The sequence below is a fragment of the Lissotriton helveticus genome, chromosome 8 (genome assembly GCF_964261635.1).
Source record: "Lissotriton helveticus chromosome 8, aLisHel1.1, whole genome shotgun sequence".
Taxonomy (NCBI): Eukaryota; Metazoa; Chordata; class Amphibia; order Caudata; family Salamandridae; genus Lissotriton; species Lissotriton helveticus.
In genome coordinates, this window is record NC_136069.1 from 213,546,812 (window position 1) to 213,572,229 (window position 25,418).

The following is a 25,418-nucleotide window of genomic DNA, read 5'->3' on the forward strand; positions in this document are numbered from 1 at the left end:
TCATCAAACCTTCAAATATATCCCCACTTTCTAAGTTGGGTGCATAATAGCAAACTAGCAGAATCAGGCTAAAGTGAAAGGCACCTACAGAGACCATCCACCTCTGTTGTTCACAACTTTGTAAAAAGGTTGAGGATCCGCCGAGCTCAACCACACCATCAATGACCTCATAGAGGGCAAAGGATGTTATTCAAATTAATTGCTGTAGTATCACCACCATTATCTGCCTGCTATGCGAATATGACACTATTCTCTGTGAATTATGTTGTACTCTTTCTTTTTGTCTTAAATTTTATAGAATCTAGGAGGCCGTGCTCAAATGTTGCCATACTGGTTGAGGTTTCGTTCAGTTTTGATTTGGGGTATCCCTGGCCCTTTGAGTCGCCTGTTGTCCTAGGTGTACACCTTCCTCCTCCAGGCGATCGACTTCAGTCCACAACCCTGGAGTTATATTGTTGATTTCCTCCCTTTGTCATGTTTCGTTGTCTCTGTGGCTCTGGACGGCAGTCCCATTTTCTTCAAGTGCTCTTATTTCTGTGAGTCTCCCCACAAATCAACCCTTAAACACTACCACATCAGCTCAAACAATACTTTTCCTCGTCTCAGGGGGGAACTCTTTTTCAATACCGGTCCTACACTGTCCTGAGGGGAGGGGGCGTACGATACAACTCTTTGCATTTAGGTCATAGTCACTCGGTTTAACGATCATTGGGTTATTATTCAGTCATGTCCTGTTGTGTAGCATTTTAGGACCCTAGTGTAATTTTCCTGATTCATGCCCTTATATAGGTATAAATCACCTTATCCTAATATAGGCATAAAAATCATAACCATATTTAGACATAGCCCATGCACTCCAAATACAGCATGGCTACTTCCACTAGTTCCGAAAAGCCACAACGATTTCTTGGAAAACTCTGCTTCAGCAGTCAGGGACCTGCCCCTGCTTGAATATTGCTTTGTCCAAGAACTCATGGAGTTTTCAAAAAACTGAGAGTCTTTTATGACGTTATTATGTCCAACTTTACGTCAAACTCGGCACCTTCAAGGTATAAATATGCCTACACTTGCCATAGCAAACACATGGTGGTTTGGAGCAGCTCGACTATCTACTTGCCCGACACAGCTCACTACAGCAAGTGCCGAAGGAAGCCGACCCTCCAGCAGACGCACTGAGAGAGACGCTGTCTTTTCTCTTGCCAAGAAATCCAGCTCCAGTGTTTCCAAGCTCCCCTTGCGGGGTGTTGGGAAATCGAGTCCCGAGACAGAGATACCAGACCTCCTTCATTCTAAACCAAGGTACGGAGCTGATTAGACCCTAAGAGAAATCTTGGATAGATTCTTGGCAAAGAATACTAAACCTATGCTAAACCACACTTACTTCTTCCCTCGTACTAGGCCTAGGTTAGGTACATTGGGGTAGGCGTATTTTAAAAGCACCAGTTGAGTACTTTTAGTCTTTGTTATTTATGTATGTACTAGCAGCCCGTCCCGACGTTGTCCGGGTATGAATTGCTGCCGGCCAGTAGTATATTGTTTTGTAGGGCATTTCTTATCTGTGACAGGCCTGTGAAACGCTCCGATTCACAGTGCACTGCTGATGCACTTAAGAGTGCGCGTTCAGTAGTGTGTGAACTCGAGTTTCCCTACTTTATTTTTCCTTGCAATATTATATAGCGCGAACTCGACAACATGGCATGAGCACAATTTACAAAACAGAAGAACACATTCATTTGTGGTCGGCACGGGGAGACAAAGCGATTTGCCTGGAATCACAGGATGTTAAGCTGATGCCGAGATTCGAACACAGATCCCCAGCTCTAAAGTTCGCAGTTCTAGAACTTGTGGCGGGAGGTGTGTCTAAAAGTGTATGTCGGTGCTGGCCATCAATGAGAGAGACCTGTGCATTTTTCAAATGGGTGGTGAAAAAATATGAGTATGTTGCTGGAGATGTGGGCCGCCGTGCCACCAATGTACTTACCGGGGGAGGGTAAACACCCATTATTCCGCAACTTTCTTTCCGCATACCATCATTCCGCATACTTTCATTTCGAAAGTACCATGACTCCGCAATGCCATTATAATGCATGGCATTACATTTTATATGCTTTTACCACGCATACATTTACAACGAAATTTGTTGTAAATGCATGAATGGTAAAAGCATGTTTTTTTTAATGTTTGGTTAAGGTAAGTATGGGTATAGGGGTATATGTTTTGGGGTACTGAGGTATATGTTTTGGGGTGTTTGGGTATTTTAAGGGTTCAGATATAGTTGTGGGTTATGGGGTACAGGGGTAGTTTTAGGGTTTAGGGATAGGTATGGGTTTTGGGGTACAGGGGTATTTTTAGGGTTCAGGGGTAGGTTTGGGTTTTGGGGTACAGGGGTATTTTAAGTGTTCAGGGCTAGGTTTGGGTTTTGGGGTACAGGGGTATTTTTAGGGTTCAGGGCTAGGTTTGGGTTTTGGGGTACAGGGTTATTTTTAGGGTTCAGGGCTAGGTTTGGGTTTTGGGGTACAGGGGTATTTTTAGGGTCCGGGGTAGGTTTGGTTTTTGGGGTACAGGGGTATTTTAAGGGTTCAGGGCTAGGTTTGGGTTTTGGGGTACAGGGGTATTTTAGCATTCAGGGGTGGTTTGGGGGTACAGTGGTATTTTTAGGGTTTAGGGCTAGGTTTGGGTTTTGGGGTACAGGGGTATTTTTAGGGTTATGGGGTAGGTTTGGGTTTGAGGTACAGGGGTATTTATAGGGTTCAGGGGCAGGTTTGGGTTTTGGGGTACGGGGTATTTTTAGGGTTTAGAGATAGGTTTTGTTTTTGGGGTACAGGGTATATTTATAGGGTTAAGATGGGTTAGTGTTTAAGGGTGTTGGGGTATTTTAAGGAGTAAGGGTGGGTTATGATTAAGGGGTGCAGGGGTATTTAAAGGGATCAGGGTGGGATTAGCACACGATATGAGACATGGCATGAAGGGCGGAACGTACCACAGGCCCCCAGCGTTTGTCACGCCCCCAGCACACGCCCACAGCACAACGCAGACACCCCCACAAGGGACTACTTTGCTGGCACGGTTCTTTTACCTTTTAAATGTATATGGTGGGCGTCTGCATAGCCTATGTCCTTCTGCTGCAACTGCCCTTTCCAACGCTGTATTGGGTGTTGTGATTGGTGCTGTGGTTCCTGAGATTACCCGCCTCAAAGGTTTGGGATCTCTCTTTATTATATTAGTATAGATTTTATGGCTTAGAAACCATACCATGCTTTTACAGTATTATTTCATAATACTCTTCTTGCTGTACGCATTATACTTTGCAGCCAGTATTACGATTGAAGCAGTTCATTTCTTCTGCATGAGAAAGAAGACTGTTCAATAAATATTTTTATTGAAAACATCCGTCTCTCTATTTCTCTGCACCGCTGGTGAAACGAAGCATGCACGATTGACTGAGTAAAATATCTATCTATTGTTTCCACGACTCTGAAGAGACGTTTTATCTTGGGGAAACAAAGTTGTCATGTTTATGTGGTTGTCAGAAACTAATCCCTTCTTGTTTATTCGAGAAAGTTTCTAGTGACCTCTGAGCTAGCTGCCACTCACAATTAAGTCTAATATATTTGATAGTGACCTAGTTGACCTAAGTCCTACGTCAATTCTATAGTATATATTATTCCAATGCGCAGAGCCTATTGGGAATATAGGAACTACACAACAGTCCCACTGGTTCTGTCCATCTGTGATGTCTTGAACAATTAAAGAATGAGGTCTCAACAAGATGTATTTCGGTTCCCACCACAAGGCTCAAGAGACAGTGTTGTTTACTCACGTCCTGTTTTCAAATAATTCAGTTTTCCTTCCTGTCTCTTTACCATACTGCAAATCTCCCTTGTAGAGCCAACCTTCCCCCACACAAATGTCAAACCTTTTTCTTTTTACTTCCCCTATCTCACCACTCTTTTGGGCACATGCATCAACGATAATTGCATTCGCAAACGGTGCGAATCGCAATTTTCGGCCGTTTGCGAATGCAATTATCAAAATTGCAATGCATCATGTATTTCGCAATTTTAGGAATCGCAATCATGTTGCGATTTCTAAAATTGCGATTGCATTTCAGAAATCGCAATTTCAGATTTCTGAAATGCAATGCATGATCATTTTTAAATTGCGAATTTTCAATTTGGAAGGGGTAAATTAGCATGAGGTTGAACCTCGTGCTAATTTACCGAAAACCTTCAAACATGCACAAAAATGCATTTTTGAAAGTTGCATTTTACACACACACATGTCCTTGGGACATGTGTGTGTGTAAATTGCAGTTAAGTTTAATTTCAGGGATGCAGGGAGGGGTTCTTTGAACCCCCCTGCACCCTTGAAATTGCATTTTCAATTTGCGATTCGCAAATTGAAAATCGCAAATTGTAAATGCCTTCCCATTGATTCCTATGGGCCTTTTAGCCCATAGGAATCAATGGGAAGGGTTTTCCTTAATTGCGATTCGCAAATTGTGAATCGCAATTAAGGAAAAATACTGAATCGCTAAAAAAAATGCGAATTAATCATGCATTGCCGTTTGCGAATCCTTAATTGCGATTCCTTAATTTTCGCAATTAAGGATTCGCAAACGGCAACATTGATGCATGTGGCCCTTTATGCCATGCCTTGGAAAATAAAACGATGATCCACCCTTTCTTGCCTGGCAAATTTTAGGAATCCTGGCAATAAAGCTGTGTGAGGATCGCAGCTCTCTGAGGGGGCATACGCACATATCCTCCTCCTCCTCAGATAGACAGCTCCTTTCTCGTGGAGAGCTTTATGTGCCAGGACCAATGTCTTGAAAATAATCCTTTTTTTGATGGGCAGCCAGTGAAGTACCCTCAGATGTGGGGTCATATGTGTTCTTGGAGCGAGAATGAGGATTAATCTCGCTGCCCCATTCTGGAATACCTGTAAACAGCTGAGAAAATAGAATGGGAGGCCTAACTAGAGAACCTTACCATAATCAAGCCTTGAGGCGATCAGGGCTTGGACCACCATGTTCCTGGTTTCTATTGACAGAATAGGGAAGCATTTCTTTAGAAAGGAAGGGTCCCCAAACAGGAGCCCACCAGTGTCTGAATATGTAATTGAAAAGCCAGGGCACTGTCGATTTTAATTTCCAGGATTTGTACTGCACTTTGGGGCGGATTACGATGTCGGTCAAAAAGCCTCCTCCCGACACAGACTCGGATTCAGGACCAACCAACTTGCCGGTTGGTGGTTCCAACTGCCGGATTATGATGCAACCAATCACTGCTTGATCAGATTCCCATTGTTTCCTAAGGGTACTCGTGTTACGCCTGAGAACCAGCTCCTATGGTGAAATGAGGTATGCGTACGTAAAACACTGCACCCTGTCGCAGGCACCCCATGGTGCCTGCCAAACAGTGCAGGGGTCTACAGGGGTTCCCTTAGGTACCCCCTCAGTGATCAACCGTAGGCCGTGGGGGCTAGGAGCCCCTGCTGGGGGCCCCCAAAGTCACCTTCCGACAGCCTTTCCATGTTAGGCAGGCCAATGCGGAAAGGCTGTTGGAAATCGACATCGTAATCCTGAGGTCGGAAACACTGTCCACAGGGGTGTATGATACGGAACTGAGACTGAATGACCGGACGGTTTACGTTCTGACGGCAAACATCGTAATCGGTCAGTTGGAATGTAAACCGACCGAGTCGGTAGGTAGGTCTAAGAGATTCCAACTGTTGGGAGGAGGCTTTCCGACCGACATCATAATTGGCCCATTTGATAAGTACCTGGGGAGGAGTGTCTTGCGGCCACCACATCCTCCTCACCTCGGGAGAAGAGTCACCAAAGAACACAATCTCAGTTTTATTGGGGCTGCATTTGATAGCCAGTTAAACGCATTGGAAAGACAGGACCTGATGACTCTTCCATCAAATTCATCCCCCTTTTAGCAGGTAAAGAGCAACTGAGTATCATCTGCATATGATATTACTTTAGCCAACATAGCTAGGGGAGTAAGGTATGCGTAGAATAATGTGGGACTAAGTGCCGAACCATGATGGCCTCCTACAGCCAATTCACAAATAGAGGATGTGCCTGGAGGGATCTACACTTCTTGACTTTTGTTGTTGAGAAATGAGGTTAGCCACTTCACGGCTAGGCCTTCGATTTCAATAGTCTAAAGGCGGGCCAATAGTCTTTCATGGGGGACAGTATCGAGGGCCACAGATAAGCCCAGCAATATCAGGAAGGCCTTGTCTAGCATGTCTTTAATGTGGTCGATTATTTCCAATAGGACTGCTTCCATGGTACAATTGGCTCTAAAGCCCGACTGATTAGGGTGTGAAGGTTGGCATTTTCCAGGTAACTTGAAATGTGCGCGTTAACATGCTTCTCTAAGATATTTGAGAATGCTGGAAGGAGTATGCTGTACCCGGCATATCCTTGTATTTCTTTCTGGCTCTTTATGGCAGAGAAATGTACTTTTACAGAGCGCTGGCTTTCTTTGAAAAAGACAGCCCCATGATCCCATTGCCATAGCAGCGGGAGCTCCTTGAGGCATGCCGGCGGACATTTTAACAGTTTGAGATAAACATGCACATATACTGGAGTGACCATTAACTTGTTGGTCAATCTAATTGAATTCTGGCAGCTGTAGTGCCACCAACTGTGGGAACAGCTGTTTTTTCTCAGAGCCCTAGTAATTTGATGGTTACTTATTTATTGACCATGGGCCAGATGTAGGTAGCCCAATACCAGTCGGTAAGGGCCGAAATTACCGAATTTCGGCTGTTACCGACCGGTATTGAGGGTTTGAGATGTAGGAGGCAGATGTAAGGATTCGGTAATTTACCGAACGGTAATTTAAGGAATTGGTAGTTACCGAATTCTTAAAATACGGATTCGGTAAATTACTGAACCCTTAATTTAGGGAGCACTCAAGTGAGTGCATTTTTCATTTAAGGATTCGTTATTTACCACCAACTACAAGTTGGTGGTAAATATTGAATACCTTTAAAAAAGCAATTATTTGCTTTTTTAAAAGTGCCATGTGGCAGAAATACATGCCCTTAGGGCATGTATGTGTGCCACATGTGCACCCTTGCACTATTCAGGGGTGCAACAGAGTGTCAATGTGACACCCTGCCACCCTTGGAAATGTTTCCCCTATTACCGATAGGCCTGAAGGCCCATAGGAATGAATGGGAATTACCGAATCGGTAAATACAGAATCGGTAATACCGAATAATATCGATTCAGTAAAATGTACCGAATTTATCTACATACCATTTACCGTTTCTGAAATACCGAATCAGTAAAATTCAGTATTTTAGAATCAGTAAATAGTAATTACCTACATCTGGCCCCATGTTCCTTGAACCTATAGGAAACACTGTGAAGGATAGATTGAAGGTGCTTATAAACAAAGCCCTGCATAAGGTAATGGGGTCACTGGATGAGACAATTCATCAAAAATTGGAAGTCCTCTCTAAGAAAGGATGGCCAGTTGTTGGTACAGCAATATGGGAATAACTGATGAGGCATCTAAGGCCTCAGGCTCTAAAATGGGCATTGTGGACTCCTCCGGGAAAGCATGATTGACCAGCTCCTCATCAAATATCCCTTGTCTCCACAGTGGGCTCCATCTCAACACAATACTGAGTAGCTTTCTTTTTGGCTTCGAAAAGAAATTCCGAAGGAGGTCAGGTCTCGCCAGGACCCTTCCTCCCGGACAAGATCGCTTTGACCCCAGAACTAGACGCGAGTGTTCATTGCCAAGGGTGGAAAGGACCCTAGAAAAGGTCTAGACAAAGGCTAAAAGTCCTGCCAAGACCATCTTCTTGACATTGACAGAGATGTTTGAGATGGCTGAGGTAGCTTATCTCGAAGACACCCTCATTGACCCAAAAGCGATGCGACAATGGGTGCTGAGAGCCATTTGCCTCCTAGGGAACGTGAATACCGCACTCTCAGGAAAAAGATCATTCTACTAAAAATCGACCCTAAATCGGACGTACTGGCCAGTAAGGAAGGAGAACCGGCCTCCCAGAGATTACTCTTTGGTGATGACTTCATAAGGGACATGGCCAAATACGTGGGAGTATTTAGTTCAATACAAAAAGGCCAGAAGGACATTAAGAAGGTCTTCCAAGACAAGGTTTTGGCAGGGCAGGGAGAACAAGGGTTCGGTTCCTCGACCATGGCCAAGCTTCATCAAGACCCTACCTGGGCCGTGGCATAAGATTTTCACATTCAAATTTTACCACCCATTTGACCTTCTACCCCCAGAAACAGAGATTTTGCTGGAGAGATTTCGGAGGTGATCGAAAACAGAAAGGGTTCTCAACAGGTAAAGGCTATGAAAAACCTTTCAGATACCCCTATTAAGGTGGGAGGCAGACGGGAACAATTTTGTGGAAATTGTAATTTGATGACTCAGGATTCTTTGGTCCCGAATGCAGTCAGGGGATACAAGATCGAATGTATAAGCACACCAATACAAATTGATGTTTCACAGGAGGATTAAATCCTAGTATTACAGGAGGTAGAGGATTTACTGACCAAAGGTACAATTCAAGAGGGAACAGAGTCAGGTTTTTTCAACAATATTTTTATAGTGGAGCAAAGGGCTGATGCCGGTGCTAAATTTAAAAGAGCTGAAAGAATGGGTGGTCTACCATCATTTCAAAATGGAGAGAGTGCACCTTTTAAGGTCTGTATTAAGAAATAGGGATTAAATAACATGGTTAGACATAAAGGATGCATATCTGACTATCCCAATTTGGCCCCCGCATCAAAAACTCCTCTAATTTACTTGGATGGGGAGAATTTGGCAAATTTACAGTCTCCCTTTTTGGCTTTTCTATCCCTCTTGGTTATTCACCAAGGTTCTTTGTCTTGTAGTGGGTTGGCTCAGAGCAAGGGGGGTGAGATTAATTAGATACCTGGATGATATTCTCATAATGGATCAGTCCAGAGAGGTGGTTTCATGTCATATAGACCTTACTATAAACTTATTAGAACACCTGGGTTTGGTTATAAACAAGACAAAATCTTGCCTGATACCAAGCCAGGAGAAGCAGTTTTGAAGTTTTGTCATAAACATCAAACAGCCAGAATGAAAATTAACTGGTGAGAAGCTGAGGAAGCGTCGCAAGGAATTGAGGAAAATATTAGGGAAGAAGGAGTTCCCTCTTAGGGCTTTAGTAAGGAGCCTGGGACTTCTGCCTTTGACAATCCAAACAATTTATTAGGGTCCCCTGCATTACCGGGCAATCCAAAGACTCAAAGCAAGTACGTTGAGAACAACTCAATGTTATTCTCAAATGCAGTCTTTGGACCCGTACTCAAAGAAGGAACTCTTATGGTGACTAAGGAATGCCAAAGCATGTAATGGCAGTTACATTTTTGGGGAGGAGATAGAAGTAGAATTGGAGGTAAGTTTATAAGGATAGGGTGTGAGATGTGGCATCTCATCAGCAGGGGGATGGTGGACACAGCAGGAGAAGGAGTAGCACATCAACTGCTTGGAATTACTGGCAGGCTCATTTGCAATTTGTTGCTTCACCAAGGACTTAAGTGTTCTGTGATGTTACATATGGACAATGGATCTGCAGTCAGGTATCTCAACGAGATGGGAGGTCCTCACTTCAAGGGGCTCGCAGATTTAGCAAAGGTCTTTTGGAGTTACTTGGCATATCAGTAGTGGTGGAACATATTCCTGGTGTGGCAGATTGGTTATCCCAGGATTTCAGCGTTTCCAGCAATTAGAAGTTGAACAGGGAAATGTTGCTCAGTATTCAGTCGAGATGGGGACCCTTCTGGTTGGATCTTTTTGCATACAGACTGAACACACAGCTGTCGAAATGTTTCAGCTGGAGGCCGGACCCTCAGGCCTGGGGAGTGGTGCTTTCCGTCAAAATTGGAAGGGTCTAGCACCTTATGATTTCCTTGCATTTGCTATGCTCCCTAGACTACTATTGCACATATGCACGAACAAAGAGATCACTTTGGTGATAGCACTTCTTTAGAGGTCACAGGCCTGGTTCCCAATCTTGGTATAATTGAGCATAGTCTTACCAAGCCTAATTCTGACTTTCAGGGAAATAATGATAGGCCCAGAAGGAGAGCCACATCCTCTGGTAGAGAAAGGATTATTGATGCTGATGGTCTGGAGGAGTTTTGAAGGCAGTGGCAGATTCCGCGCCTTTCGTCCGATGCTTGCAAGCTCATATCAGATTCGTGGGCACCTGGCACAATGAAAGCATATAGACTGGTTTGGGAGAAATGGGTTTGTTGGTGTCTTCTACGGAAATACAATTCTGTTTCAACTGTTTTATTATATGTGGTTAATTACTTACTAGAATTGTTTTCATCAGGACTCGTCTATAGAACAGATAATATTTACAGATCAGCTATAGCAGCGGGTCATTGGTTAGTGAACAGAGTCTTTGTGGGTCAGAACGTATTGAATAAGAAAATCATGCAAAGTACGAATGTAGTAAACCCAGCTACTAAGAAATACATCGTTTTATGGGATGTTAGGGATGTTCCGTAGGTCAAAGTGAGTTGGGATGAGAATTTTGGCCTATCCCTGAAACATATCTCTCATATACTTACTGTCTTATTCTGCCTGGTATCGTTTAAATGAACCTCAGATGTGAAGGCATTGGATATCACAAGCAGGGCCTATCAACCTGAGGGTTTGCTTTTATTTGAAAAGGAGAACTAAGACCATGTCGACTTCTGTTTTCTACCCTTTCTTTCCACAAAAGGAAATACTTTGCATAGTGAAATGCATGATGGAGTATGGAGAGGAGGACTGACAATCTGAGAGGAAATACAGAACAAATGTTAATATTCCATAGATGGCCACATAGAGCTGTTTCTTACCCCCACAGAGATGTTTCTTACCCCACCTTAGAAAAATGGGTTAAGCAGGTGACGAAAGATGCCGGTGTGGATGTCTCTATGTTTGGGGCGCACTCTATTAGGGCTGCTTCAACTTCCAAAACTTTCATGTTGGGGGAAGGTCTGCAAGATATCCTTAAGGCTGCATATTTGTCCAATGAAAATATGTTTAAAAGTTGCTATTTAAGACCTTTTGCAAGCACAATTGATAATGTGTTAAATGAACTTTAAACTTGTATAACATTAGCCTCCGGTACATGCCATGAAATTTAGATTTTTCACAGCCTGATGGGCAGAAAATCTGGATTTTATTGAAGACACGGAAGCTAAGATTATCGATTCACATTGATACCCTTCCTACTTTATCTCAAAATCTGTTGGTGTTTTCTTTCACATTAAGAAGTTTTCCATTGATGGAGTTTATGTTTGAAAATGAAAGTTCTTAAAAGATATCTTGTTTGCAACACCTAAGAAGAGAGAAGACTGTATGTGGGGGGACTTTACACCGTATTAGAATTTTGTTGAAGTTCTATATTCTCCAATTGGTGCTGCTGTGAGCTGGCAATAAAGGAGTTTTGCATAATCCTAGCCTAGGTGCCTTCAATAAAATCCAGACTTTCTGCCCACCAGGCTGTGAAAAATCTAAATTATTCAGTCTTAACTCCCCCAAAGCACGCCTAATGGACTTACACATGCCACCTCCTATAAAAGCACAAATCATATCATTCTAAACATCGGGGATGACATCACACATAATATTACCCATTACATCATCAATACCAACACTGAATATATATGACATCATCAAAGAATATGCTTACCTGGTCTCCCAGAAATGAAACCAGGTCACATCATACCTGAATAGACCAATACATTTAGTACATGTGTATCAGAGCACAATAAACTTGAGTCACTTAAGTTGTAACTATATAGGGCCAAAGGATCATTGAATTGGCCTTCAGTGTAAAATCAAATCACATTTTCGAAACAGACATTGAAACAGGGATGTATTCCTTTGTCATAAAAAGCAGTTTATGCTATTACAATTATTAATGTTTATAGACCGAGCTATACACTAAAAGAAATACACAGCATACTCACATATACTTTGCTGTGTATGTCAGATTTCCTCCATGATAAACTGGAGAGTCCCACTGTAGAACATGTCTAAAATTTACAGAATTCAACCTCACATTTCGTGGTGCTGGTACTTTGCCGAATACTGTGGAAGGATGATAAATACGTTTCAAATATTGCTCGGTGAAATTTTTTTTATCAACAAGTGATAATTCATAAATAAAATTATTAAATAAATAAAACATTTACACGCACTGGGGAAAATATCTTGAAGAATATCCAAAAGTTGAGCACAACTAAGTTAACTTTCATGAGTGCACAATATAAAACCAGAAACAGTGTTATTTAACAAAGTATGATGTAAGTAGCACAGGGCATAGTATTTGTTTTTTCTACCTAGACTACAGAAGGACAGGTTGGGACAAAGTCTGGTTTTCAATTCCCAATTGAATATTAATTCATATTTCTTTAAGGATTAGCCTAGAAGTCTATTAAAGGCCGAACGAATAATTGTCTTTCTTTACCGAAGTTGAATGGGGGTCTGTTTTGGAGTTCCTGGAAACTCACCTGTGAGAGTGCTTTGTTCAGTTACTGAGGCACTGGTAGCTCTGGTGTTAAAATAACTGGGCAAACACAAAGAGACGATGGACGGAGCGCTGAAACATTTCAGACACTCACCCTCAGTCACAGATCTGGGTTGAATCCATCATCGTTCTTTAGCTTACTTCGCCACTACCGTTCAGATCTGGCTATTTGTAAATCAGTCTTGACCCTGTGCCTCATGGGAATAGTCCAGCCCGAACTGCCAAGCCATGTCTTCCCTGGACAGGAAACAAGCATCCTGGGAAAAGTTTCAGGGTAACACCCCTCATCAGCCAGGTTAGCGTGAATCCAGTGGCAATGTGAGAAAGGGACCCAAGTCCCTTGCTCCCATGCCAACTTAGGGCAAACAAAGCAAACACAAAGAGATGATGGATGGAGCGCTTAAACTTTTCAGACACTCACCCCCAGTCACAGATCTGGGTTGAATCCATCATCGTTCTTTAGCTCACTTTGCCACCCCAGTTCAGACCTGGCTTTATGCAAATCAGTCTTGACCCTGTGCCTCATGGGAACAGTCCAGCCCGAACTGCCAAGCCATGTCTTCCCTGGACCGGAAACAAGAATCCTGGGACCGGTTTCGGGGTAACAACCCTCATCAGCCAGGCTAGCTTGAATCCAGGGGCAAAGTGAGCAAGGGACCCACGTTTGGGCATACCCTGCCAACTTAAGACGCTAGAGGGCTCAACAGCTTTAATGCAAGAGACTTGAGCCCAGGGACGGAGGCACTGGTACGTCTGCAATAAGAATGCTTTGTACTGGGATGTAGTCATCAGGAGGTCTGCTGGGAAGGTCCCATGTACAGCTATAGAAGCAACAGCTCCTCCGTTATGGCAGAGGAGCGTTGCCCCATTGCTGGAAACAGCAAACACATGTGAAATAACATTATAATAAAGCAAGTAATAAAACTGCTATATTATCATTTTATATTACTCCGGAGCTGTAGCCGAGTCTTGAGTGCGGGCCATCAGATGTCGGAGGAGTGTTGGTCACAGGGCACTATAAGTGTGCATGTCGGTTTGGCCGGCAATCTTATGACAACCAAACCAACATGGGCACTTGGATATCTCCAAGCTGTTGCTTGGAGATATCACCCTGTACCTGCTGAAGAGTGGAACCAGACCGTTCTGGCCAATCCCTACGCTTCTCTAATGCTGGGTAATACCAGCATGAGAGTGGTGTCTGGATTGTTGCATGGGGGGTATGGGAGCCTGTGTGAGTATCATTGGAGCTGAAGAGGCAGCAAGGCGACGGACGTCTGGCTGCAGGTATGTTTTGTTTTTATTTTTTTGTCGCCCGCACTGCCCCACCGATTTCCCATGCTAGAGGCCACTACTTGATAGAAGTATTGTACAGTGATGAATGGCATGTTAGCTCTGCTGTTAAGAGTGTACTCTCCAAGGATGGAGGCTCGGATGGTTTGAGTCTCTTGTAGAAGTTCTGATAACTCTGGTGATGGAATGTCTTATACAGTGATGAACCTCACAGTAGCTATTCTTGAGGGGCAGTTGTACAGGCTAAATCACATTAATGAGCACAGAATCCCAAGCAGCAGAATTTCACCCTTATAAATAGGATTGGCAAACTCAGTGCTCAAAAAGTTAGTGGCACATGTGAGATAGTGGGTGTACCTGGGGGCTTCCAACTGTAAAAGTAACTGAATATTTACAACACAAACAAATATACTCTTGTCAAGGGCAGGAGTGAGTGTATTTGGGAACACCTCCATTTTTTTATGGGTGGCTTGGAGAAGGAATTTTCCAGGGCAAAAAGTACATACCTTGTGAGAATAAAAAATAGATGAAAGATGCTACTGAACTTCAGTTTTACATTTCGACAAGCAGAACTGTGCACCTGGTTATCATTCCTCATGATCCGATCCGTATGTAACTGAGCACTGAGTACTCCTATATATCAAGACTGTGTCAAATTTCCAAAACTACTGCTAAGAAGCTTTGAAAATCCCCAAAAAATCAGACATTTCCTACAAATGTAGGAGGAATTCTACTTAAAGAGAGCCCCTTCGTGAACTGGGACCTGAATATCCACCTTGCAATCAAAGAAGAACCCACAGCTTTTGCCACAGGTTTAAGTTGGGTAATTGGCTTAATATTTATATAGTGAATAAGAATTAAACTGTGATGGAAATAGATAAATACGACTTAGAGTTATCATACAATGGTGCGGAAACCAAACCATGTAAAAGGGCAAATTATAATTATTAAGCATCTTCAACACAGACACCGTATAAATACAGTAGCCACAGTTGGTCGTAATGCTATGATCGCCCTTGTTATTACTATTTCAATAAATGGTATGATGATAATCAGGGTCACAGAATCTGGTTTTCTATTCTTACACAGAACTGAATCTAAATCAGCTGATTCAATAGCATGCTTGTGCCCTTATTTGTCCCAAACATTTTGTTTGCAAGAGATAATGTCCTCAGAAGGAAAGAGTGAGGGAATGTATCTGAAGAGGTTCACTCAGAATAGCTTGGTCCAGCTTTGCTTGTTACAGTTCATAGCTCAGATATATTTTTGCTGTCATATGTAAATTCCGTGCACGTTCATAAAAGTAGATGCCCATATAGATTTTAAAGAATTTAACTCCTGCCCAAAAATTTGATTTAACAATAGTAAAAAAAAAAAAACATATTTGAATAGAGTGTAAAACACAAGTAAAGCATAATAGTTGATGAAAAGTTGAAGTCAGAAAGTCTTTGAGGAAAAACAGTGTGAACCAGCATTTACAATGCAACGGTCTCGCCTTTGCAAAATGATGAGATGATGTTTCTCAGCCATGGGGACAAGAAATTCAGCCCATTTGTTTCTTCGACTTACTCACAAAGCAGAGATTGTTCCTTCAGGGCCTATTTTCAGTTTCTTTGATGTGCCAAAGAGCACTTAGGCTAGACTCCTGAAGATCTGCCAATCCTGTATGTATTTCTTTTAGTGCCTCTTTGGCGTCCTTTGATGCGCTTCTCAGCCGTGACAACCCTTTCGGAGACATTTTTCAGGTCTTGGCGAAGCAGCATTACCTCCGATCGTACCTCCCCATTTTTGCCTTACAGTATCTCTCTGGAGGATTGTATGGCCTTTAGCAGCATGGCTGTGTCTGACAATGGGGATGGTGCAGTTTCAGGAGGAATGACTGGTTTTGTGTAGTGTTCCATTTTCCACTGCCTGGGAGGTTTGCATTCCTTGTCTCTCCCCATTGTTGGATGCATAGGAGAGTCATAATAGGGTATTATCTTGCTTGTTCTAGGAGTATTCTAGAACTCTTAGGTGTCTCTTCCTCTTCCAACCTCTGGCAGCAACCCCTCCTTCTTTGTCTATTGTTGGGAGGTTTCTGGTTCTCTGTGTTCACTGTTTCATGCCTTTATTCTATTAGGCGTGAGCTTCTCTTAGTTCCTTACTGTGTTGCTGTATCCCAATGGGATGCGTGATAGTCTTTCCGCTGTACTACAGTACTAATTCGGTATGTGTGGAATTGCCTCTTCACGCCTATTAAAGAGCAGGAGACGCATGCCCGCAGCTGTGCTCCTGACCACTGGTGTGGTCTCCGCCTACGTAGCGCAGCGCTGCTTCCACCTGCTGACTGTTTGTTTTCTCCCCTGCTGCCCGTATCGTGACCAGCCACTGTCTCCTGTGTTTCCAGCTTGTTTCCCCGCTGACTGTTGTTTCCTCTGTTGCCCGTATCGTGCCCAGCCTCTGTATCCTGTTACATTAGTTGTTCCCTTGTTGCCCTTCTGTGCCCAGCCATTGTCCTCTGTTTACTTGTTGCCCGCTGTTTTCCCTCTTGCTGTGCCCCCGCCGCGTTTCCCGCCACCTCCCCGCTCCCCGCCGCTGCTCCGCTGCGGCCCCGCCCCCTTCCACCAGGGACCCTTCCCGTTCGCCGCCCCGCTCCCACCTCCCAGCTGCTCCTCCCTCGCTCCGCCCCCCACTCACCACTTATGGCAGAGTGGCAAACGCGCAGCGTTGACGCGCAGCGGGCGCGCCAAAGGTAAGCCGTCTGCGCCCGTCCGCGCCTGGACCGCGCCCAGCCCCAGAACCCCTGGCCCCCGCAGACACCAGCCCCCCCGCCGGACCTACAACACCACCGAACTCAACGCACTCAACACCGGCCGGATCCTGGGATGCTACCGAGCCACCCCGAGACGAACCCACGGACCCTTCAGCTGCCACTCCTGCAACTTCTCCTGCATCCGGACCTGCACCGCACCCGCCAAGCCGAGCACCAGCAGCAACCACCTCAAGTGCATCCTGCTCAACACTCGCTCCATCCACAGACACGCCGTCGAACTCTGGAACCTCCTCGACACCACATCCCCAGACGTCGCATTCCTCACGGAAACCTGGATGAACGCCTCCTCAGCACCCGACATCGCCATCGCCATCCCGGACGGATACAAGATCACCCGGAAGGACTGTGGCAACCAGACAGGAGGAGGCATCGCCATCATCCACAGAAACACCATCCGCATCACGACCAACACCGACAACACCCTGACAACCGCCGAACACCTGCACTTCCAGATCCACACTGACCCCAAGACCACCCTCAGAGGCACCCTCATCTACAGACCCCCGGGACCACGCAGCCAATTCAGCGAAGACATTGTCGACTTCATCAGCCCGCACGCCCTCCCATCCGCCGACTACATCCTCCTCGGGGACCTCAACTTCCACCTGGAGAACAACAACGACCGCAACACCGCCACCCTGCTGGACAACCTCGCCACCCTCGGTCTCAAGCAGCTGGTGACCACCCCCACCCACCTCACTGGACACACACTCGACCCCGTCTTCTCATCCAGCAAGGACATCATCTTCAGCCACGCCACCGGACTCCACTGGACGGACCACAGCTGCGTCCACTTCAGCTTCAGAAGAACAACGGTCCACCACCACCAGCAACAAGTCGCCCGCAGAAGCTGGAACAAGATCACAGCCGACCAGCTCGCCGCATCCCTGAGCCAGCACCCCCCACCAGCTCAGCGGACCCCAGCCAGGCCGCCGACAACCTCACGAAATGGATCAGCAACTGCACAGACGACCTCGCCCCACTGAGGACCCCTCCTAGCAGACCCGGCAGTAAGAAAGCACCCTGGTTCACCGACGAACTCAAGAGCTCCAAGAAGAACTGCCGAGCCCTCGAGAGAGCCTGGCGCAGAGACCCAACACCAGACAACATGACCACCCTCAAGCTCGCCACCCGAAAACACCACCAACTGATCCACGCCACCAAGAAAACGGCATTCAAAGAACGACTGGACAACAACGCACTCAACAGCAAAGAACTCTTCAACATCGTTAAAGAGCTCTCCAACCCAAACGCCGGCAACAACGACATCACCCCATCGCAAGACCTCTGCAACTCGCTCGCCTCCTACTTCCACAACAAGATCGCTGACATTCACAACAGCTTCAGCACGCAACCAACACTCCCCACGACCGCACCGACGCCCCCCATCACCACACTTCGCGCCTGGACCCCGTTCAGCACCGAAGACACCATCCGCACGATGAACACCATCCACTCCGGATCTCCAACCGACCCCTGCCCTCACCACGTCTTCAACAAGGCCGACGCTGTCATCGCACCCCACCTGCGGGACATCATCAACACCTCCTTCGACACCGCAACCTTCCCTGAGAGTTGGAAGCACGCCGAACTCAGCGCTCTACTGAAGAAACCATCAGCGGACCCCACCGAACTCAAAAACTACCGCCCCATCTCACTCCTCCCGTTTCCTGCCAAAGTCATCGAGAAGACCGTCAACAAGCAGCTGGCCGCCTTTCTCGAGATGAACGGATCCCTCGACCTCTCGCAGTCTGGCCCTCATCCTCCTCGACCTCTCCGCGGCATTCGACACTGTCTGCCACCGTACCCTAGTGCAGCGCCTCAGCAACGTCGGAATCCAGGAGAAGGCTCTGGACTGGATCATCTCCTTCCTCGCCGGGAGGACACAGAGAGTCCGCCTACCCCCGTTCAGATCAGAAGCCACCGAAGTCATCTGCGGCGTCCCTCAGTGCTCCTCGCTCAGCCCCACCCTCTTCAATGTCTACATGAGCCCCCTTGCGGCCATCGCACGCCCACACAACCTCAGCATCATCTCCTACGCCGACGACACTCAGCTGATCCTCTCCCTCACCAACGACCCCGCCACCGCCAGAGCCAATCTACACGAAGGGATGACAGACGTAGCCGAGTGGATGACGACCAGCCGCCTGAAACTGAATTCAGACAAGACGGAAGTGCTCATCCTGGGCTCCTCACCCTCCACCTGGGACGACTCCTGGTGGCCCCCCGCCCTGGGCAGCGCACCCAAACCAAAAGACCATGCACGCAACCTGGGCTTCATCCTGGACCCCTCCCTCTCCATGACCAGACAAGTCAACGCCGTCTCCTCTTCTTGCTTCAATATCCTGCGCATGCTACGTAAGATCTTCCGGTGGATCCCCACCGAGACCAGGAAGACGGTCACTCAGGCCCTCGTCACCAGCCGACTTGACTACGGCAACGCCCTCTACGCCGGAACCACCGCCAAGCTCCAGAAGAGACTCCAGCGGATCCAGAACGCCTCAGCAAGACTCATCCTTGACATCCCCCTACACAGCCACATCTCCGGACACCTGAGAGACCTGCACTGGCTCCCGGTCAACAAGAGAATCACTTTCCGCCTCCTCACCCACGCTCACAAAGCCCTACACAACCGAGGCCCAAGATACCTCAACAGCCGCCTCAACTTCTACACCCCCACCCGCCATCTTCGATCGACCAGCCTCGCCCTCGCCGCCGTCCCCCGCATCCGAAGAGCCACTATAGGAGGAAGGTCCTTCTCCTACCTGGCCGCCAAGACCTGGAACTCCCTCTCGACCCACCTCCGCCTGACCCAAGACCACCCCGCCTTCAGGAAGCAGCTCAAGACCTGGCTGTTCGAGCAGTAGCGGACCCCCCCTCCCAAGCGCCTTGAAACCCTCCGGGTGAGTAGTGCGCTATATAAATGTTTTGATTTGATTTGATTTGATCTATCTGGTGTGGGTCTCTCAACGTTGGTGGGTCGTGAGCCGGTCATACGGTTGTCTGATGGCGGGTTCTGGGCTTTGTTGGGATGTGTTTCAGGCTACCGCCCACGGATAGTAAAGGCCCAGCCCTTTCTGCAAAGCCTCCACTGCGTATCAGTATTCTTATATCCCCTAGCTCTTTCGGAGCTCCTTGTCAAGTGTGGTTCTGTGGTGCCGTTATCCAGTGGGAATGGCGGTCATCGGTGGCCTCTCCCACTGGGTCCCTTTTGCCTGATTACCTTTAGGGCAGCTGCTGATCTCTAGATCTGGGCCCAAGGGGGGCCGCCACACAGTTCGTCACAGCATGGGCGTGCCCATCTGTTGTGGGCATGTGGCCCCTCTCACCCGCAGTCCCAGAAGGCACGCCCGTATATTCCTTGTTGGTTGAGCCGCGGCCCACCTCACTCTGCCTTCAGTATCCACCAGCGTCTCAGTGGAGTTCTTGCCTCTCCACCTCAGGCCAGATATCCAATCTCTGGTTCCCCTTCGCTGGGCGGGTCTATCTCATCACAGCTGCCCTTCCCCCTCTGCTCAGCCTTCCGCACAACAGAGGGTCCGTCGGGGGACTCTTCAATGACCCATAGTGTGTTGCGGCCCGGCCTCACCTGTGTGTTTCAACCACGCGGCCCCTCTCGCCCCTGGGTCTCCATGGACTGGTCTTCCACTCACCTGTGAAAGGTGGGCCACAGCCGCTCCCATCCCTGTATCTCTTCTTGTGTCTTTGCAAGGGAGAGGAGCCGGCTGTATCCGTCCGTTTCCCCAAGTGCGTGGGGTGTCAGGGAAAACAGGCCACTGGCATGGGTGAGTTAATTCGACTTACCTCAGTCGTCGGCCGGCACCTCCATCCCAGCTCCCGGAGCGGCGATCATTTAGGCCCAGTATTTTGTCTGTGAGTGGGTCAGCCATCTTGCCGCAGCGTGCATTCATCTGCTCATCACAGCCCTACAGGTAGGACCCCGAGCTTGGCCGTCTCCCTCCAGGTCTCTAAATATGCATGGCGGGGCACACAGGTCAGCAAACAGCATAGCGGCCTCTAACGGCATTCGGGCCCCTCCGCGTTCTTTGGTCTTGGCTCCCTGGAGTCGGACCACAGAGGTTGGGTTGTCTTGACCATCTTATGGTTTCATATTATTGTGCATATATAGCTCTGAAAATGACGTCGGGTGCAGGATTTCTTACAGATTTGTCGCTCCAGCCATAGCTCTGCCGCGGCACGTCTTAGTCAGCCACGTTGCTGGCCACGCCCCCAAAGGAAAATACATGATTAACTGCAAAATCTGCTATACATCACAAACCCACCGATAAAATTCTGTAACTTCTTTTATTTATTTATTTATAAAGTTTTATATAGCGCGAACTTGATCCCGAAGGATATCAGAGCGCTTTACAATTTGAGGCAAAGGTAACAAATCAGAACATTAGTCTAACATGGGGAATCTAACATACAAGCTGGGTGAACGAAGAATGTGCTAGACGATGGAGCACTATGACTCAAGGGGAGCAAAACTCAACAATCATGTACAGGAACAACAACCAAACCAAAAACAATGATCATATACAAGAACAACAATTGACACCATAGTATGTCCGATGTGCCACATTTCTCCTTTCTGCTCCTGATCAACACTTACACTCCCATCCATTCTTTCAACCATTCACTCTCTTGGCCCTTCCTATCTCTTGTCCAATCTGCTCTCACCGCATCCACATACTCCTGTCGCCTATCCAGTGATCAACAACAAACTCACCACAATTTTCAACGTGTCCATCACCACGGCCACCTTCCTCGACAAGTAGAAACACGCTGAAGTCAAAACCCTTTTCAAGAAACCATTTGCCTACCCCAGCAAAACCAAGAACTACTGTCCCATTTCTCTGCTCCCCATTCCCACCAAGGTCCTTGAAAAAACCATCATCTGCCAACTCAAAGAACACCTCGAGAATGACCATCTGGTGGACATCTCCGAGTCAGGATTCCGCGCCAACCACAGCACCGAATACCGCCATCATCGTGGCCACAGACGACATCAGAGAGCAGTGGTGGCTCGTGACATTTGAAAGAGGTGGGCTTAAAAGTTATGGAAATGGCCGTCCCTTTTATTGTTTTTGTGGCTTGAGTGCTCAATATCATTTACTTAGCACGCTCTCAAATCCTGGAAGTCACTGCAGGGCTGTGAAGAGTATAGGTGAGGTGTGTGAGATTTTTTTCGTCATTAGGGTGTGACTAGACCCCTAGGTCCGTGACACCTCAACATGTTTGTGATCCACTACAATGGATTCCATGAACCGAGACCTACCTAACCGTGGTGTCAAAACAGAATTTATGCACCAATGTGAAATAGTCAACTCATACGTGCACATTCCCCTTCCAGCTGCTTACATTGCAAAATGTTGTTTTGCCAGATGTTTGAATCGACTTCTCGCAGAGGACCGTTTATGGTGGCTGGCAGTGTTTAATAGCAAAAACTGTGAAGCCAGCCTGGCACTCAGAGCACTGATATACATCTGCTCACGTCGCTGGTGTAAATGCAGAACTCGCGGTTTTTAATGAGCCAACGCGATCTGTGCTTGTCGTTTCAGGCAGTTCCTGTTAGTGCTGTCTGGTGCCTTTGATCCCTCTTGTGGGTGAGCCTTCTAGCGAGTAATAAAAGGGTACCGAGGACGAATCTTTTCTTCAAACGAAACACGGTTTTGTTTGACACTTTGTCACACACCTTATGCAGACAAAGCATGCAGAATAAATCTCCCACCAACGAGCAGAGGCCGCATACCACAAGGGGGACCCAGAGCCCGTGAAGGGCGAGATAAATCATCGAGAGGGAAGGGTCAGTGGGTCTGATGAATAGGGATGCCAGGCCTGTGCTGGAGGTGGGAGTGGGAGTGCAGAGCGACTACCTCCCTGGGAGAGAAAAGCAAGGGAACAAGTAAGGACATGCCGGATCTCACACGTTCGCACCTCCCCTCCCCGGCTCAGAGCTGCTGCTCGTAGAGGCCTTTGCACACAGACTGCAGCGGGCGAAGGACCCTGGCTCTGCACTCTAATAAGTGCCAACGAACAGCTGCCATGGTACTGTGCATTGCAGTGCCCTGGTGCTGCACCCTTCCCCCAACTCACACCATTCTAATTGTATTAGCTCCTCCCCCCGCCCCTCCGCGACTAAAAAGTACATTAAAACGAGCTGCAGTTCCATACCTCAGACGGAGGCATTGCGAGTTCTACACCTCGACCAAATTGGGCCTCTCTGCCTCCTCGAGCCATTCGCTCCTCCACGCCACTGTTTTGCTCTCATTGCATCCCTTCCCTTATCTTATCCAGAACCATAATTACAATTGCCATTTCGTTTCCTAGATTTAGCAATCAGCACTATCGGGCACAGATAGACGCCTTGCTCCTGTCACCCTGATGAACTAACGGCTCGAACATCAGACCCCCCCCACTCCTCCCCACCCTCCGCCGTTCCTTGCACACCAAACTCAGCCCTCCCTCTGACAACATCAATTATTCCCCTCTGATCCTCTAAGCCAAGCAAAATAAGCGCTACAGCCCAGTGGGCGCTTTGCTCATTTAATGGCTCATGTATTTTGTCTTAGACATCGAAAAACAAGCAGTCGCGGCCCGCATTACGGGCGGCGGGGGGGAATGGGGCCGTCGCACCCCGGAGGGGATGAGGGGAGGCAGGAGGGGTAAATAAAATAAACTTACCGTCCCAGAGACTCCCGACTCCCGCCGTCCTGGTTTTCAATTCCTGCAGTGCACGTCATCAGGAAGGCTGCAGGCAGCCTCCCTCCCCTTCACCCCGGATCACTGACATAATATCGATGTCAAAAATATCGAGATACCAAAATATCGAGGATAAAATATCGAGGGACAAAATATCGACTGCCTATCTTCAAACAGGTAAGTACTAAAATATCGACTCCAAAATATCGACTTACAAAAATATAGACTGTCAAAATATCGATTTTTTTAAATGTCTTAAAATTAAGTTAAAAATAATATATATAAATATATTTAATATAAACTTAGAAATAATTATTAAATAAATGTAATATTAATAAATAATTAATATAAATTAAAACATTATATCACCAAAAATAATACATATATATATATATATATATATATATAAACATATTATTAAATAAATACCCCTTTACCCAAAAACTAAAAACTGACCCTGAACCCTAAAAATACCCCTTTACCAAAAAACTGAAAACTGGCCCTGAACCCTAAAAATACCCCTTTACCCAAAAACTAAAAATTGACCCTGAACCCTAAAAATACCCCTTTACCAAAAAACTGAAAACTGACCCTGAACCCTAAAAATACCCCTTTACCCAAAAACTAAAAACTGACCCTGAACCCTAAAAATACCCCTTTACCCAAAAACTAAAAACTGACCCTGAACCCTAAAAATACCCCTTTACCCAAAAACTAAAAACTGACCCTGAACATAAAAAATACCCCTTTACCCAAAAACTAAAAACTGACGCTGAACCCTAAAAATACCCCTTTACCCAAAAACCCAAAACTGACCCTGAACCCTAAAAATACCCCTTTACCCAAAAACCCCAAACTGACCCTGAACCCTAAAAATACCCCTCTACCCAAAAACCCAAAACTTAAATTTAATTTCCAAAACCAATTACTTTTATTTACGAAGTTAATTTTATTTAATGGTCAATTATTAATTAATTAACAAATGTAATTAATTTACATATTTAATTAGTTATTATTAAATTACTCCCCACCCTATCCCCCTATAAACTCACAACCCACTACAGAAATTAATTTACTAATTATTATTTATTTATTCTTTAAATATTTATAATTACCAATGATATTTTAATTATTTACAAAATAATAATTAATTAACAATTATTATTAATTTACATATTTAATTAATTAAATTTAAATTACTTCCCACCCTATTCCCCTATAAACCCACAACCCGCTACAGAAAATATTTTACGAAAATATAATTATTGATCAATTAATCAATTATTATTAATTACCAATTATATTTTAATTAATTAACAATGAATAATTAATTAACAATTACTATTATATTACAGATTTAATTAATTATATTTAAATTACTTCCCACCCTATTCCCCTATAAACCCACAACCCGCTACCGAAAATATTTTACTAAAATATAATTATTGATCAATTAATCAATTATTATTAATTACCAATTATATTTTAATTAATTAACAATTAATAATTAATTAACAATTACTATTATATTACAGATTTAATTAATTATATTTAAATTACTACCCACCCTATTCCCCTATAAACCCACAACCCGCTACAGAATAATATTACACAAAAAATTAAAAATATTATTAACTTACCTTAAATTCGATATTTTTGTTGTCTATATTATGTCTAGTCGATATTATGTCCATTCTATATTTTTGATTCGATATTATGTCCATTTTAGTCGATATTTTTGTTGTCTATATTATGTCTAGTCGATATTATGTCCATTCTATATCGATATTATGACTGCACACCCTTCACCCCAGCGCTGTGATTGGTGAGGCCGCTGCCCCAACCGGGTCATTTTCTCTCTGTATGCTGCAGCATACAGAGAGAACAGGGAGAGTGGGCGGTGTTGCTCGAGGGCAGGGGGAGTGGCTTGTCCACTGTTGTTCATACTGACTGTTTGGGCGGCCTCAAGCCACTCCCCCCTGCCCTCGAGCAGGACCGCCCACTCCCAACCAGGAACTTTTGCTTTCTCGCCGTGCGAGAAGGC

General features: G+C 45.7%; 1 protein-coding gene across 1 annotated transcript in view; it reads right to left on the reverse strand.

Moving 5' to 3' along the window:
• IL10RB (interleukin 10 receptor subunit beta) overlaps positions 1-25,418 on the reverse strand; it is a 219,040-nt gene that overhangs the window by 114,968 nt on the left and 78,654 nt on the right. The window contains exon 2 of the mRNA XM_078656954.1: positions 12,008-12,128. Within this exon, the coding sequence (XP_078513080.1) occupies positions 12,008-12,128 (121 nt within the window). The remainder of the gene's footprint in view (positions 1-12,007; positions 12,129-25,418) is intronic.